This window comes from Trichomycterus rosablanca, chromosome 11 (genome assembly GCF_030014385.1).
Source record: "Trichomycterus rosablanca isolate fTriRos1 chromosome 11, fTriRos1.hap1, whole genome shotgun sequence".
Classification (NCBI taxonomy): Eukaryota; Metazoa; Chordata; class Actinopteri; order Siluriformes; family Trichomycteridae; genus Trichomycterus; species Trichomycterus rosablanca.
The window spans coordinates 20,680,546-20,697,824 of record NC_085998.1 but is presented as its reverse complement, the minus strand read 5'-3'; the positions used below and the strand labels follow the sequence as shown (position 1 = coordinate 20,697,824).

At 39.2% G+C, this 17,279-nt stretch overlaps 1 protein-coding gene across 2 annotated transcripts; it reads left to right on the top strand.

Moving 5' to 3' along the window:
* The first annotated feature begins 4,705 nt into the window (after window positions 1-4,705).
* On the top strand, window positions 4,706-16,023 carry napab (N-ethylmaleimide-sensitive factor attachment protein, alpha b). Of its 2 annotated transcripts, XM_063004532.1 has the most exons (11): window positions 4,706-4,866; window positions 5,795-5,874; window positions 5,984-6,100; window positions 6,270-6,316; window positions 8,808-8,885; window positions 9,502-9,557; window positions 10,049-10,133; window positions 11,437-11,541; window positions 11,641-11,709; window positions 13,416-13,466; window positions 15,552-16,023. In XM_063004532.1, exons 1-11 carry the CDS (start codon window positions 4,769-4,771, stop codon window positions 15,651-15,653), a joined length of 888 nt encoding a protein of 295 aa, XP_062860602.1. In that variant the 5' UTR covers window positions 4,706-4,768; the 3' UTR covers window positions 15,654-16,023. The 2 variants fall into 2 exon arrangements, with proteins under 2 accessions (XP_062860602.1, XP_062860603.1); XM_063004533.1 differs by lacking the exons at window positions 4,706-4,866; window positions 5,795-5,874; window positions 6,270-6,316 and having other exon boundaries at window positions 6,041-6,100.
* The last annotated feature ends 1,256 nt before the right edge of the window (window positions 16,024-17,279 follow it).

Here is a 17,279-nt window from a genome sequence, read left to right as displayed (position 1 = left end):
TCACCTAAAATAAACCTACACAGACGTAGAAAGAACATGCAAACTGTTTACATGCAGTGACCAGATGAATCTAATCCAGTACCCATATTACTGTTTGGCAGCCATTCACCAGCTACACATCCATCAATACTGAATTATGTAGAAAATGTCAAAAATAATTCAACAAACCTTTAGAACCACCAAGCTAGCTCAATGCATTACACTATTTTATGCATGCCCCCTGGTGGAGTAAAAGTTCACAATGCTGTCCTCCACAAAGCTTCATGATCAACAATAAACTTAGTTGATGATGAAGCAAAGGCTTTTTTGCACAGCTATAATTAAGTTTATTATAAAGTAAAGCGTGGACAGCTTGTGTTCAGACAGCTTCTAATTCTTTTAATATACTTTTAATATATTCTATATACTTTGTACAACCCCAAATCAGAAAAAGTTGGGACAGCATGGAAAATGTAAATAATAAAAAACTGAGTTTTTTTTTTTTTTACATTTACTTTGACTTTTATTTCATTGCAGACAGTATGAACCTGAGATATTCCATGTTTTGTTTGGTCAACTTCATTTTATTTTTTAGAAAACATCGTTTCCTGCATTTCAGGCCTGCAACACATTCCAAAAAAAGTTGGGACAGTAAAGCATTTACCACTTTGTAATGTTTGCCATTACTTTTCATCGCACTTAAAAGACATGGTTTCTTGCCCATGTGGTTTATCAGCTATTGTTGAGTGGCAGTTCTTGATGCAATGCCATCTGAGGGATTGAAGATCACGGGCGTTCAACTTAAGCTTGCGCCCTTGGCCTTTACGTACTGAAATTCCTCCCGATTCCTTGAATCAGTTAATGATAATATGCACTGTAGAGGGAGAAATATGCAAATTCCTTCCAATCTTTTAAACATTTCAATAATGCAGTTTTCATTCTATATATATCGAGTTTCATTTTATATACAGTATATCAGTTTTCATTTTATATATATCAGTTTTCATTTTATATATATCAGTTTTCATTCCATATATATCTAGTTTAATTTTATATATATCGAGTTTCATTTTATATATATACAGTGTATCACAAAAGTGAGTACACCCCTCACATTTCTGCAAATATTTCATTATATCTTTTCATGGGACAACACAATAGAACTAAAACTTGGATATAACTTAGAGTAGTCAGTGTACAACTTGTATAGCAGTGTAGATTTACTGTCTTCTGAAAATAACTCAACACACAGCCATTATTGTCTAAATGGCTGGCAACATACAGTAAGTGAGTACACCCCACAGTGAACATGTCCAAATTGTTCCCAAAGTGTCAATATTTTGTGTGACCACCATTATTATCCAGCACTGCCTTAACCCTCCTGGGCATGGAATTCACCAGAGCTGCACAGGTTGCTACTGGAATCCTCTTCCACTCCTCCATGATGACATCACGGAGCTGGTGGATGTTAGACACCTTGAACTCCTCCACCTTCCACTTGAGGATGCGCCACAGGTGCTCAATTGGGTTTAGTCCATCACCTTTACCTTCAGCTTCCTCAGCAAGGCAGTTGTCATCTTGGAGGTTGTGTTTGGGGTCGTTATCCTGTTGGAAAACTGCCATGAGGCCCAGTTTTCGAAGGGAGGGGATCATGCTCTGTTTCAGAATGTCACAGTACATGTTGGAATTCATGTTTCCCTCAATGAACTGCAGCTCCCCAGTGCCAGCAACACTCATGCAGCCCAAGACCATGATGCTACCACCACCATGCTTGACTGTAGGCAAGATACAGTTGTCTTGGTACTTCTCACCAGGGCGCCGCCACACATGCTGGACACCATCTGAGCCAAACAAGTTTATCTTGGTCTCGTCAGACCACAGGGCATTCCAGTAATCCATGTTCTTGGACTGCTTGTCTTCAGCAAACTGTTCGCGGGCTTTCTTGTGCGTCAGCTTCCTTCTGGGATGACGACCATGCAGACCGAGTTGATGCAGTGTGCGGCGTATGGTCTGAGCACTGACAGGCTGACCTCCCACGTCTTCAACCTCTGCAGCAATGCTGGCAGCACTCATGTGTCTATTTTTTAAAGCCAACCTCTGGATATGACGCCGAACACGTGGACTCAACTTCTTTGGTCGACCCTGGCGAAGCCTGTTCGGAGTGGAACCTGTCCTGGAAAACCGCTGTATGACCTTGGCCACCATGCTGTAGCTCAGTTTCAGGGTGTTAGCAATCCTCTAATAGCCCAGGCCATCTTTGTGGAGAGCAACAATTCTATTTCTCACATCCTCAGAGAGTTCTTTGCGATGAGGTGCCATGTTGAATATCCAGTGACCAGTATGAGAGAATTGTACCCAAAACACCAAATTTAACAGCCCTGCTCCCCATTTACACCTGGGACCTTGACACATGACACCAGGGAGGGACAATGACACATTTGGGCACAATTTGGACATGTTCACTGTGGGGTGTACTCACTTATGTTGCCAGCTATTTAGACATTAATGGCTGTGTGTTGAGTTCTTTTCAGAAGACAGTAAATCTACACTGCTATACAAGCTGTACACTGACTACTCTAAGTTATATCCAAGTTTCATGTCTATAGTGTTGTCCCATGAAAAGATATAATGAAATATTTGCAGAAATGTGAGGGGTGTACTCACTTTTGTGATACACTGTATATATCAGTTTTCATTTGATATATATCAGTTTTCATTATATATATATCAGTTTTCATTCCATATATATCTAGTTTCATTTTATATATATATGGAGTTTCATTTTATATATATATATCAGTTTTCATTTTATATATATCAGTTTTCATTCCATATATATCTAGTTTCATTTTATATATATCGAGTTTCATTTTATATATATATATATCAGTTTTTATTTGATATATATCGAGTTTCATTATATATATACAGTATATATATATATATCTGTTTTCATTCCATATATATTGAGTTTCATTCCATATATATCAGTGTTTGCTTGCATTTCCTGCATATATACCACAGTACGTTTTAGAACATCGTATATGAATGTGTATATATATATATATATATATATATATATATACACATATATATATACATATATATATATATACAGTATATATGTATATATATATATATATATATATATATATATATATATATATATATATATATACAGGGGTTGGACAAAATAACTGAAACACCTGGTTTTAGACCACAATAATTTATTAGTATGGTGTAGGGCCTCCTTTTGCGGCCAATACAGCGTCAATTCATCTTGGAAATGACATATACAAGTCCTGCACAGTGGTCAGAGGGATTTTAAGCCTTGCAGGATTTATTCTTGCAGGATAGTGGCCAGGTCACTACGTGATGCTGGTGGAGGAAAACGTTTCCTGACTCGCTTCTCCAAAACACCCCAAAGTGGCTCAATAATATTTAGATCTGGTGACTGTGCAGGCCATGGGAGATGTTCAACTTCCTTTTCATGTTAATCAAACCAATCTTTCACCAGTCTTGCTGTGTGTATTGGTGCATTGTCATCCTGATACATGGCACCGCCATTGGATGCACATGGTCCTCCAGAATGGTTCGGTAGTCCTTGGCAGTGACGCGCCCATCTAGCACAAGTATTGGGCCAAGGGAATGCCATGATATGGCAGCCCAAACCATCACTGATCCACCCCCATGCTTCACTCTGGGCATGCAACAGTCTGGGTGGTACGCTTCTTTGGGGCTTCTCCACACCGTAACTCTCCCGGATGTGGGGAAAACAGTAAAGGTGGACTCATTAGAGAACAATACATGTTTCACATTGTCCACAGCCCAAGATTTGCGCTCCTTGCACCATTGAAACCGACGTTTGGCATTGGCACGAGTGACCAAAGGTTTGGCTATAGCAGCCCGGCCGTGTATATTGACCCTGTGGAGCTCCCGACGGACAGTTCTGGTGGAAACAGGAGAGTCGAGGTGCACATTTAATTCTGCCGTGATTTGGGCAGCCGTGGTTTTATGTTTTTTGGATACAATCCGGGTTAGCACCCGAACATCCCTTTCAGACAGCTTCCTCTTGCGTCCACAGTTAATCCTGTTGGATGTGGTTTGTCCTTCTTGGTGGTATGCTGACATTACACTGGATACCGTGGCTCTTGATACATCACAAAGACTTGCTGTCTTGGTCACAGATGCGCCAGCAAGACGTGCACCAACAATTTGTCCTCTTTTGAACTCTGGTATGTCACCCATAATGTTGTGTGCATTGCAATATTTTTAGCAAAACTGTGCTCTTACCCTGCTAATTGAACCTTCACACTCTGCTCTTACTGGTGCAATGTGCAATTAATGAAGATTGGCCACCAGACTGGTCCAATTTAGCCATGAAACCTCCCACACTAAAATGACAGGTGTTTCAGTTATTTTGTCCAACCCCTGTATATATATATATATATATATATATATATTTAAGCAATAGAACACGAGAGGGAGTGTGTTATTCATATACGATGTTCTAAAACGTACTGTGGTACAGTACCGCGGTGAAATTAGTTTCATATTGGACATGAGCTTAATATTTCTTTATTCTCGTTTTCGGTCAATAAACATCTAAATATTAATTAAATAGTAAGCATTTCTACCCCCGTACATGTTTAGTCATACAGAACACTCTGGAGGACTTTTGTTTTGAAATAAAGCCTCTACTCTCTATGCGGGTCCATCTCGGAAATCTTGGTAATGTTGTGTTGATGTGGCTCGTCAGAGGATTCTGAGCTAGTTGGATATAAAAAATATGGATAATTCAGGTAAAGATAAAGAGGCCATGGCTCTCATGGCAGAAGCCGAAAAGAAAGTCAAATCATCACAGTCGTTTCTTGGTTCGTTGTTTGGGTAAGCAGTCACTTTCCAAAGTAGTTTACCGGAATGTGTTAGCTTGCTAACTATATAGCAACACGACAGTTCAAATAGGAAGAGACGAAGTTTTACAAAGTATTTAAAAAGATGATACAATTTAGCATATGACACCATAACCTGAATGTAAAGACTAAGACCTAAATGTAAATCAAAATAAGGCCATAGTTCCATTACATTACATGATAAACTGTAACTGTAATGGAAAACTTATTATAAACTTACTATACCCATATTTAAAACACGAATGCGCCAGTCAGTAATCATAAATAACAAAAACATAAAGTTTAACTATATCACAACTGCTTGATGTTGTGATTGAGCAATTAAAAATCATGATGATTTATTTTTAGAGCCCTAGTGTCAGATTGCTCGGTAGCAGTTAACTATTATCCTGTTATTCAAAAGCTTTAGCTATTCGATATGTGCAAATATCAATTAGCTAAATAATATTTGAGTATTATTATATTTATTTATTTAGGATTTTAACGTCATGTTTTACACGTTTGGTTACATTCATGACAGAAACGGTAGTCACTCATCACACAAGATTCATCAGTTCACAAGTTCAATATCAAACACAGTCATGGACAATTTTGTATCTCCAGTTCACCTCATTTGCATGTCTTTGGACTGTGGGAGGAAAACGGAGCTCCTGGAGGAAACCCACGCAGACATGGGGAGAACATGCAAACTCCACACAGAGGGGACCCTGACCGCCCCACCTGGGGATCGAACCCAGGATCTTCTTGCTGTGAGGCAACAGTGCTATGCACTGAGCCACTGTGCCCCCCGCTGTGTTGTTGTAATCATATAGTAAAGTAACAATACTATTACATCTGTGTATACGCCTGCCTGGCTGTGTAATTTTAAATATAAGCTCATGTAAGTCAATTTGTTTTCTCAGGGGCTCTTCAAAGATGGAGGAGGCATGTGACATGTATGGACGAGCTGCTAACATGTTTAAGATGGCAAAGAACTGGAGTGGTAATTAGTTTAAATATTTAAACTGACACCTCAGCCATTAAGGACGGGAAATAATTCAATAAATAGTCCCCTGTACAATTAGATTCATTAAGATCTTTTTGTGTTTTAGCTGCAGGAAATGCCTTCTCCCAGGCTGCCCTTCTTCACTTGCAGATGCAGAGCAAACATGATGCTGCAACCAACTTTATTGACGCTGGAAATGCCTTTAAAAAAGCAGATCCACAAGGTTTGTAATTATCATTCCCTAATTACTATGGATCTTGTAATCGTTGGATCTTGTAATTGTTAAATATTAATTTAGTCTAAACATGTTAATGCTGTAAATAAAAATTGTAGTATTGTCTTAAATAAATAAGTGTCACATGAAAGTAATATGCTTTCTACTGTGTTTACAGAAGCCATAAACTGCTTGATTAGGGCCATCGAGATTTACACAGATATGGTGAGTCTTTAAACGACTTTGTTCCAAAAGCAACTGACCTAGTGTTAGTGGTTTCATTTATAAAGTGACAAGCAATTGTGTGTTGTTGTTATATGTTGATTCGACATACAGAAGATGTACGCAACTTGTTTGTAACCTCGACCATATGGTTTTAGAGTTAATGGACAGATAGACAGTTGTATGCAAAAGTTTGGGCACTTTTGTCAAGTTGAATATTAATTATTAGATGAAATTAAATTAACCTAATTAAATTAAGCAATCTATTTTAAAGAGATCATTCTCCAAGTGGTAATGTACAGTTACATTATATTTGATCATCTTCAGCGGAAAGAAATAGTAATTTTAAATGTGCAACTGTTTGGATGCTCTAAGTCAGAAGACTGTTGGGGGCATTGTGATTTTTGAAATTGATCATAGAGGATTTGAAGGTAGTGGATTTAAAGACTGGGGGGGGGCTTTAGCGATTGATCTGTCTGTTTAAGGTACGGCTACATTAGTACATTAATTTGGCCACTCATGCCCTTTTTTGTTGCAGTGGTATTGCTCTTGTGCTTTGGATTGTTATCTTGTGACATCGCCCTATTGCACTTGTATTTTACATAATGGACTAAAGAGCAGACATTCTCCATTTGGATTTTCGAGTAAAAAGCAGAATTCGTCGTTCTCTACTGTGTTTGACTTTTGGTTTGATCTTAAAATGCTGTGGTAACTTTACAGCAGATCTAACAGGACTCATTTCTTTCTAATGTTTCACTTTCACTTTCCATAGAACATTTTGGTTAGCAGTGGTTATAGTGTAGAATTTTTGGTCACTTTTCAGACCAGGACATGCACAATTTTTTTATAAAACAGGCATCTTAAAGCAATTTTTGGGTAGTTGGGCTTAATTGTTTGATTTATTATGTAAATTATATTGTAGTATATTGTTTAAAAAGTGCAATTCTCTAATTCTTAAAGTCTATAAAGGGATAGACTTTAAACACACTAAATCATTATCTACTATATAAAAAACTGTATATTATTTATTTTCCGTTTATCTCCTAATTAAAACTTATCACCAGATGGCAGTTGCAGCTACAGGGGTTGGACAAAATAACTGAAACACCTGGTTTTAGACCACAATAATTTATTAGTATGGTGTAGGGCCTCCTTTTGTGGCCAATACAGCGTCAATTCGTCTTGGAAATGACATATACAAGTCCTGCACAGTGGTCAGAGGGATTTTAAGCCATTCTTCTTGCAGGATAGTGGCCAGGTCACTACGTGATGCTGGTGAAGGAAAACGTTTCCTGACTCGCTTCTCCAAAACACCCCAAAGTGGCTCAATAATATTTAGATCTGGTGACTGTGCAGGCCATGGGAGATGTTCAACTTCACTTTCATGTTCATCAAACCAATCTTTCACCAGTCTTGCTGTCTGTATTGGTGCATTGTCATCCTGATACACGGCACCGCCATTGGATGCACATGGTCCTCCAGAATGGTTCGGTAGTCCTTGGCAGTGACGCGCCCATCTAGCACAAGTATTAGGCCAAGGGAATGCCATGATATGGCAGCCCAAACCATCACTGATCCACCCCCATGCTTCACTCTGGGCATGCAACAGTCTGGGTGGTACGCTTCTTTGGGGCTTCTCCACACCGTAACTCTCCCGGATGTGGGGAAAACAGTAAAGGTGGACTCATCAGAGAACAATACATGTTTCACATTGTCCACAGCCCAAGATTTGCGCTCCTTGCACCATTGAAACCGACGTTTGGCATTGGCACGAGTGACCAAAGGTTTGGGTATAGCAGCCCGGCCGTGTATATTGACCCTGTGGAGCTCCCGACGGACAGTTCTGGTGGAAACAGGAGAGTTGAGGTGCACATTTAATTCTGTCGTGATTTGGGCAGCCGTGGTTTTATGTTTTTTGGATACAATCCGGGTTAGCACCCGAACATCCCTTTCAGACAGCTTCCTCTTGCGTCCACAGTTAATCCTGTTGGATGTGGTTTGTCCTTCTTGGTGGTATGCTGACATTACCCTGGATACCATGGCTCTTGATACATCACAAAGACTTGCTGTCTTGGTCACAGATGCGCCAGCAAGACGTGCACCAACAATTTGTCCTCTTTTGAACTCTGGTATGTCACCCATAATGTTGTGTGCATTGCAATATTTTGAGCAAAACTGTGCTCTTACCCTGCTAATTGAACCTTCACACTCTGCTCTTACTGGTGCAATGTGCAATTAATGAAGATTGGCCACCAGACTGGTCCAATTTAGCCATGAAACCTCCCACACTAAAATGACAGGTGTTTCAGTTATTTTGTCCAACCCCTGTATGTCCTTGTAGTTTTTTGTGTTGTATTTAAAGGCACCGTAAAGATGCATTGCTGCTGTGCTTATTTACATTCAAGAAGATAGCTAACCCTGTATTTGTGACTAAAACCTTTTTTAAACAGTATTATTTATATTAATTAATACATAAAAATGCCTTGTGTCATAGGGCCGTTTCACAATTGCGGCAAAGCATCATGTGACCATTGCGGAGATTTATGAGACTGAGCTTGTTGACATTGAAAAGGTAAGACTTGTTTCATGTCTGTGTAATTGTGTTTAATACATATTGAAGAAATTAGACAGTAAACTAAACACTGGACAGCCCTAATAAATAAAAGTCTGCAAAGATCAAGTGTTACTCCAATAAATGTTTTTTCCGTTTGTAATTTTAATACACAGTTGTCCCATGGAGGATAATTTAAATGATCCAAATGCATAATAAAGTTTTGTGGTTTGGGTTATAACAGCAGCCACTCTAAATCTATAAATAGAACTGGCATATACACATTGAGGAGGGGTAGGGATGAGTTAGAATTCAACACTTTACTACTCAGAGGTGTGTGAAAAAGATGTAGTAATTTGAAATTCTTGAAGTAATGCCTGATAAATACCTGTTGACATCCAGTTCATTTTAACCCTGTTTTGAGGGCTGAACTTTAATGCTATTTTAGTCCAAAAATATGTCATTCAAAAAAAAATGTTCCCTTTCTTATTCAGAGTACCCTATTGGTGTTATATGCCCTCTTGTTTAAATGGCATGTTCCCACATTTTTCATTCAAGGAAATACTATACAGGAAAATATTATACAGTTTATATGAATCTAACCTAAATATACAAGATGAATTGTTTTCTGTCCTAGGCCATAGCTCACTATGAGCAGGCTGCTGATTACTACAAAGGAGAGGAGTCCACAAGGTTAGCCAATTCTTTTTTGTTTATTATTTCTATTTTTCTGTTTTTTATTTACAAAATTATACATATATATATTTACATTTACATTTTCGGCATTTAGCAGACGCTCTTATCCAGAGCGACTTACAGTAGTGCTTCCATAGTAAACATTTCATTACTCATGTTTAAGTAGACAACAGTCCAAGAACACACATCAGCTCAAACCTGTTAGAACCAAAGGGTTTTTTTTTTTTTTTTTAATTAAGAAATGGAAAAGTGCAAGTCAGCTTAAGTGCTCAGTAAAAAGGTGGGTTTTTAATCGTTTTTTAAAGATGGCAAGAGACTCAGATGTTCGGACAGACAGAGGAAGTTCGTTCCACCATTTGGGTGCCAGTACAGAGAAGAGCCTTGATGCTTGTCTTCCTCTAGTCCTGGGTAGATAGATATAGGTATGTAGGTGTGGTAGAGAGAAATAAAATGTTGATTTTTTTTTTTTACTTTTTTTTTTTTGGCAGCTCAGCTAACAAATGTCTTCTTAAAGTTGCCACATATGCTGCACAGCTGGAACAGTACCCAAAAGCTATTGAAATATATGAGCAGGTAAGTGTACCATCTTTGTGAAACCTACCCCATCGCTACCACTTATGTAAAACGGTTATGACATACTTGACACACTAAATTATTTCAGACCATTAATCAAAACATATTCCCCTTTGTGAAAAGTAAAGGCCGTGCTTGTTTACCTAAACTGATCACCAAATTTAACTGGTAAGCCAATTTAGCTAATCGAACAGAGCCAGCCCTCCAGAGTATAATTTGTATTTATCTCGGTGGGTAGCACTGTCGCCTCACAACAAGAAGGTCCTGGGTTCGATTCCCAAGTGAAGCGGTCTAGGTCCTTTCTGTGTGGAGTTAGCATGTTCTCCCCATGTCTGTGTGGGGTTCCTCCATATGCTCCGGTTTCCATGCAAGTGAGGTGAATTGGAGATACAAAATACATAAATGTGTTTGACTTTAAAAAAAAAAACTTGCCCAGGTGGCACAGCGGGATATTTTGCTAGCACACCAGCGCCGAGATTCTGAACTCTTCGATTCAAAACTCGGTGTTGCCACCGGTTGGCTGGGCACCATCTAGCGGGCTTAATTGGCAGTGCCTGCAACAGACACTGATTGGCCACCGTGTGGTGGGGTCTTCACGGGCTGTGCAAGGACCCTGATTAGCAGATAGAAGCGCCTGTGCAGAAGGGGTCCTCTAGGACTGCGCACGTGTCGAAAGAGGCGTGAGCAGCAACATACCCCCCATGGATGCAGCCAGGAATCCCCAGCAGCGGAAGACAGATTGACTATGCTAAATTTGGAGAAAAAATACATAAATGTATAGAAAAAAAACTTAAACTGATAAAGCCAGTGATTGTGTAGCCAGTGATTACCTGTCCTGTCATGAATGTAACCAAAGTGTGTAAAACATGATGTTAAAATCCTAATAAGTAAATAAATAAGGTGGTTTCTCAGCACAATATGGCATAACAAGAGCCACAGACTGCCATCAGTAATCAACTGGCCCTTGTGCAGGTGTTTCAGTTAGCCAGCAGAGGCCATAATTGAATGGCAAAAATGTGGAACTTCGTATGGCTTTAATTCAGTAGACATGCTGCTTTAAGACCTGAAATAACGAAGGAGGGGAGATACCGAAAGCAAAAAAAAAGAAGACTTGTTCATGATGGTCCTTAAAAATTGATCAGGCTGGGAATGGAGGAATCGAGATGAAGTGTCATTTGACATTTTATGCCTAGTTACATAAACAATAGTTTTTAATATTACACTGGTCTAAATGTTATTATACCTACTCATTTTTTTTACCTTTCCACCTGATTTGTATGTGTGTTTGCAATTTGTATTGCAGGTAGCAACACATGCGATGGACAGCACTTTGCTAAAATACAGTGCCAAGGACTACTTTTTTAAGGCAACTCTCTGCCACTTCTGTGTTGACATGCTTAATGCCAAGGTTAGATCCATATTAAAAATATATAATTTTAGCATTATATTTATACCTATGTCATGTTTGCTCAATTAATCTCACATCCTCTGCCTTCTTTGTCAATAGCTTGCTCTGCAGAAGTATGAGGAAATGTTCCCAGCTTTTTCAGACTCCCGTGAATGCAAATTAGTCAAGGTGAGTTTTGAATTGTTGAATTGTTAATATAGCCAGAAGTGATTAGCTTATGTCACTGGCAGCCTGTGATGTCAATGTTTCCAGCAGTGTTTCTCTAGATGAACACTACTGGGTGAAGGTGAGCTGCTGGTACCTGGACCATCCACATATAGTTGAAGTCATAAGTTCGCATACACCTGAGCCACATCCATTTAAACTTAGTTAGTCACAATTCCTGACATTAATCATATTACACATTCCCTCTCTTAGGTCAATTAGGATCACTACTGTATTTTTAAAATATCAAGTCAAAATTTATATTTGTATAGTGCTTTTTACAGTTGACGTTGTCTCAAAGCAACTTTACAGACTGACCAAAAAACAACACCTACGAGCAAGCCAGTGGGAAGGAAAAACTCCTTAAGAGAAACCATCCTCTTTAACTTGGGTGGCCTAGTGGATCACTGAGTTCATTAGAATGTGAAACATAACAGAGTTCATCATCTTTCAGTTCAGTCTGTGGTGAAATAAAGTCTGTTAGAGAGTCTCTTGGCATTGTGAGTGTGGTCACTGCTGATTTGTAACACATGATGGCCTTAAACCTACTTGCTTTGCCTTAGGTCGGTGAAAGAGCAATTTCAGGTCACATGAGAGTAATCTCGGAGTACAGAACACAGAAGAAGTAGTTTAAGTTTGATTCTAACAAAAACATTAATGATAAGATGTCAACAGTGCAGAATATTGTTCGAGATTCCATCCCCTAAATATTACAGCTTAACTGAAAGAGATATTTCCTGGTTTGTAAAGACTAATCAAAAGCCTAAGTAAATAAATAACCGAAATTAAATCCTAAACATAGGCAGGTACATTTTTCTGAAGTTGTGGGACCATGTATGAGAACCCTCTTTTCCTGCTGTGAATTTTTAATCTCTGTATTCTGTGAACGAAGTAAAGGTGCAGGGTTGTAGTGTTCAGTTCACTTAAATACCGTGGTGCCAGGCCATGTAGCGCATTATAGATGAGTAAAAGGATTTTCTAATTAATGCAGAATTTAATTGGAAGCCAGTGCAGAGATGATAGAGTGGGACTAATATAATCAAAGTTTCTAGTTCAAGTTAGCACTCAAGCTGCTGCATTTTAAACCAACTGGAGCTTGTTTATGAAACTACCAGAACATGCAGTGAGGAGAGCATTGCAACAATCTAACAATAAGTTGATTCCTTCTGATAGAACTGGTGATACTGAGTTAGTTTTGTAAACCTCCTTGCTTGCCCATGCTTTTTCAGTTCTGCCTGTAATTTTTAATGGGATTGGAAAAAAAAAAAAAGAATAAAAGTAATGTTGAAGTCCTTTGTACATGCAACTAAAAGAAGGCTTTCAGGGTCTGTTATTGTGCCAGCTGTAAGAGACTTGTGGACACCTTTGTTGTGAAGACGTCAGGATAAAGAAGGCCCTCCAAGCAATGATTATAGAGATCTGTTTTGTGGAGGGCTGGAAGGGCTGCAGCAAAAAGCAGCTTTAGAAGCAAAAGCCTGAATGTAGGAGACCAGAAAAAAAGAGACTTTTGAGTAGCTTTAAAAAATCCTCTGGGACACACTCTAGTGATTAGCCATCAAAAATTAAGTAGTTTTTAGATTAATGTTTTTGTGTCAAGGGTTTTAGTAAACAAATAGTTATTAGTAACAGACTGGTGTGCACTTAATTTGCATAGTAATTCTCTTTTATAGAAACTTCTTGATGCGTATGAGGAGCAGAATGTTGATGTATATACTGACTCGGTAAGTAAGTCTTCTGACAAAAAATCTGCATATAACATACACTGCTTTGTCAAAAAAAATGTCTCTAGTATTTTGTTGGTCTGCTTTTAACTTTGATTACAGTACAAATGTAGTTTAAAGCAGTTGTCTTTGCTTACATTTGCTGAGCAATAAGAATTGAACACTCAGAGACATTGACCAAAACCTTAAGCTTAATCAAACATGATAAGGTTTCAGTTTGTTCAAAAGTATTCAGAGGCCTGCAGAATTCTGGAAAAAGTTCTTAGTGTTAAGGCAAAAACAGCCTAGTTGTATAAAATGTTTACACCCCCCCTGTTAAAATGACAGGTTGTTGTGATGTAAAAAAAATCAGACCAAGATAAATAGTTTCAGAATATTTTCCTCCTTTAAATCTAGATCTAACACAGATCATTTAGTGGGAAAACTAAAAATAAATAAATAAATAAAAAGAAAAATATGTGGCTGCATAAGTATGTACATCCTTTTATAACTGGAGATGTTCCGAATTTACAAATCACACATTTGGTGACCTGGATTATGGACTACCCTGCTGGCAGACCACAGTATTTAAGCTGTATTTCGGAGACTGCAATTAGCAGCACAGGAGCACCACAAGGGACTGCACCTTCACCTTTCATGTGCACACTATACAAATTAGATATTAATAACAACTCTGGGACATACAAAATTTTCAGATGACACTGTAATTGTTGGGTGTGTCAGGGGTGGACAGGAGGAGGTGTACAGAAGCCTGGTGGATGACTTTGTTGCTTGGTGCTGGTTGAATCATCTGCAGTTAAACACACCAAGACCAAATAGATGGTGGTGTACTTTCATAGACCTCTAAGTATCTCACTCTGATTGAAAAAGTAGACTGGTCAGAAATCACAGACAGTATATACAGTAAGGCTCTAATGGCAAAGCTGGCTCTTTTTCCTGAGAAGGCTGGGGTCCTTTAACATATGTAGGAAACTCTTACAGGTCAGTCCATGGTTGCCAGCATTCTATTTGCTGTGGTGTGCTGGCAAGGCAGCTTTAAAAGGAGAAATACAACATGCTTGGACAAACTGGTCAGGTGAGCTTGAGCGGTGGACATTACTGGCCATGTGACTGTGAAAAGGACTGTGTAAACTGCTTTTCATTATGGACAATGTCAATCACCCATTGCACACAATTATCCTGAACAGAGTGTGTTTAGTGGCAGGCTGCTGTCAGAGCTGCTGAGCGGACAGGCTCAGAGGATCATTTGTCCCCAGAGCCTTTAGGCTCTTTAACGCCTACTCGGAAGACTTGAGTGTCTTAGACTTGTGTGTATATGTATGTATGTATGTACAGTATGTATGTGTGCACATGTGTGAAAAATGGGCCAAAAAAGACTGCCAAGTCAGGATGACAGCTACCCATAAAATGCTGCCCTAAAATCAGACGGTGTTTCAACTAAGTATTAGTTTAAGGGTGTACATATTTATGCAACCACAGTATTGTATGGTTTTTTGGGCACCTAGATGAACTGAGTGGGAAGCCGGGCCAGGGACTCCTCATAACCGATGCAATTACGCCCTCTGCTGGCTGATTAATGGCACCTGGGTCAGGGTCGAGGAATAATGCTTTGCTCAGGGTGTGGCTCCCCCGTACACAAAGCTGATCCGCATATAAACTTGCCTCATGCAGGTCAAAAGATGCAGTCGGCTACTGCACGTGTCTGAGGGGGCGCTCCTCAGTTGGGGCGCTCCTCAGTCAGCAGTGGAGGGTAGTGTTGGTAGAGGGGAAGCATAATGCAATCAGGGATACGATAGTCAGGATACGACTAAATTAGGGAGAAAATTTTGAAAAAAAAAATGCAAAAAAAAAAGATTTATGAAATGATTGAGCTTGGTCTACTTAAAAAAAATCACAAAACCCAGCTTTTTATCAGATGTGTATAGACTCTTTATAAACACTGTATGTGTAAAACATGGTGGTTATGGCCTAGGGTGGTGATGTACCTATGCTGTAGCTTGGTAAATATATAAAAAGGTAAATATTCAAAATGATAGTGCTAATGTTATTTCTTAGTTTTTCTCCTCTTTTCCTCTATATCCTTAGGTGAAGGAATACGATACAATCTCACGACTGGATCAGTGGCTCACCACCATGTTGCTGCGCATTAAAAAAACCATAGAGGAGGACGACAGTGACCTTCGTTAACAGCGTTCTCTTCCCTAGTCTTGTTTTTTTTGTTCTAACTTTGCTGTTAATTTTTTTCTTATTTTTCTTACTAGCAGTTAGGTGACTTCTGTCTTTGAGGCCCAGCTGCCTCTAATTGCTTAAAGTGTATATAGGCCTGAGTTCAAAAAATGAAGAACACTAATACATTACATACTGGAGCAGTGTTCTAAAAGTGCCATAGATTTGTTACCAGCAGTAATGTGTGGAGTGCTGTGCACACGTTGCCTTTGAATTCTTGCTTTCTGCTCATTGCATTGAGCAGTTTTACTACTATGCACAAAATGCTTTTTGATTTATTCTTATTTTTGTTTTGTTTTTAGGTATGCCATTATAAAATCCTTAAAATATACTATTATTGAAAAAGCTTTTTCATGACATACCTCATGCAAATTATGTATTTGTTAACTTCTTAATTATTGATTTAAAGTGTAAGTGGTTAATTTCTTTTTCCAAGGAAAGTGAAATTAATGAACTGCACACATTTTAAAATTATAAGCACAATACTGAAATTCATACATATTAAAATCTAAGGAATGACACAATGGTTTAATTGACTTGCTGCATTATTCATGAAACAAGACTAAGCAGTTTACTTACAATATATTAACAAGTAATAAAGGTTAATGAATAATGTACTGACTATTGAACTTGGGTGTTACAGTAACACCTGTTGTTTACAGATGTATAATATACAGGGGTTGGACAAAATAACTGAAACACCTGTCATTTTAGTGTGGGAGGTTTCATGGCTAAATTGGACCAGTCTGGTGGCCAATCTTCATTAATTGCACATTGCACCAGTAAGAGCAGAGTGTGAAGGTTCAATTAGCAGGGTAAGAGCACAGTTTTGCTCAAAATATTGCAATGCACACAACATTATGGGTGACATACCAGAGTTCAAAAGAGGACAAATTGTTGGTGCACGTCTTGCTGGCGCATCTGTGACCAAGACAGCAAGTCTTTGTGATGTATCAAGAGCCACGGTATCCAGGGTAATGTCAGCATACCACCAAGAAGGACAAACCACATCCAACAGGATTAACTGTGGACGCAAGAGGAAGCTGTCTGAAAGGGATGTTCGGGTGCTAACCCGGATTGTATCCAAAAAACATAAAACCACGGCTGCCCAAATCACGGCAGAATTAAATGTGCACCTCAACTCTCCTGTTTCCACCAGAACTGTCCGTCGGGAGCTCCACAGGGTCAATATACACGGCCGGGCTGCTATAGCCAAACCTTTGGTCACTCGTGCCAATGCCAAACGTCGGTTTCAATGGTGCAAGGAGCGCAAATCTTGGGCTGTGGACAATGTGAAACATGTATTGTTCTCTGATGAGCCCACCTTTACTGTTTTCCCCACATCCGGGAGAGTTACGGTGTGGAGAAGCCCCAAAGAAGCGTACCACCCAGACTGTTGCATGCCCAGAGTGAAGCATGGGGGTGGATCAGTGATGGTTTGGGCTGCCATATCATGGCATTCCCTTGGCCCAATACTTGTGCTAGATGGGCGCGTCACTGCCAAGGACTACCGAACCATTCTGGAGGACCATGTGCATCCAATGCTTCAAACATTGTATCCTGAAGGCGGTGCCGTGTATCAGGATG

Excerpts from the sequence above, each read along its gene's own strand:
- napab (XM_063004532.1), top strand. The coding sequence starts at position 4,769 with ATGGATAATTCAGGTAAAGATAAAGAGGCCATGGCTCTCATGGCAGAA. Across the intron at positions 6,101-6,269 it reads TAAAAAAGCAGATCCACAAG|AAGCCATAAACTGCTTGATT; the intron begins GTTTGTAATTAT and ends CTGTGTTTACAG. Across the intron at positions 13,467-15,551 it reads TTGATGTATATACTGACTCG|GTGAAGGAATACGATACAAT; the intron begins GTAAGTAAGTCT and ends CTATATCCTTAG.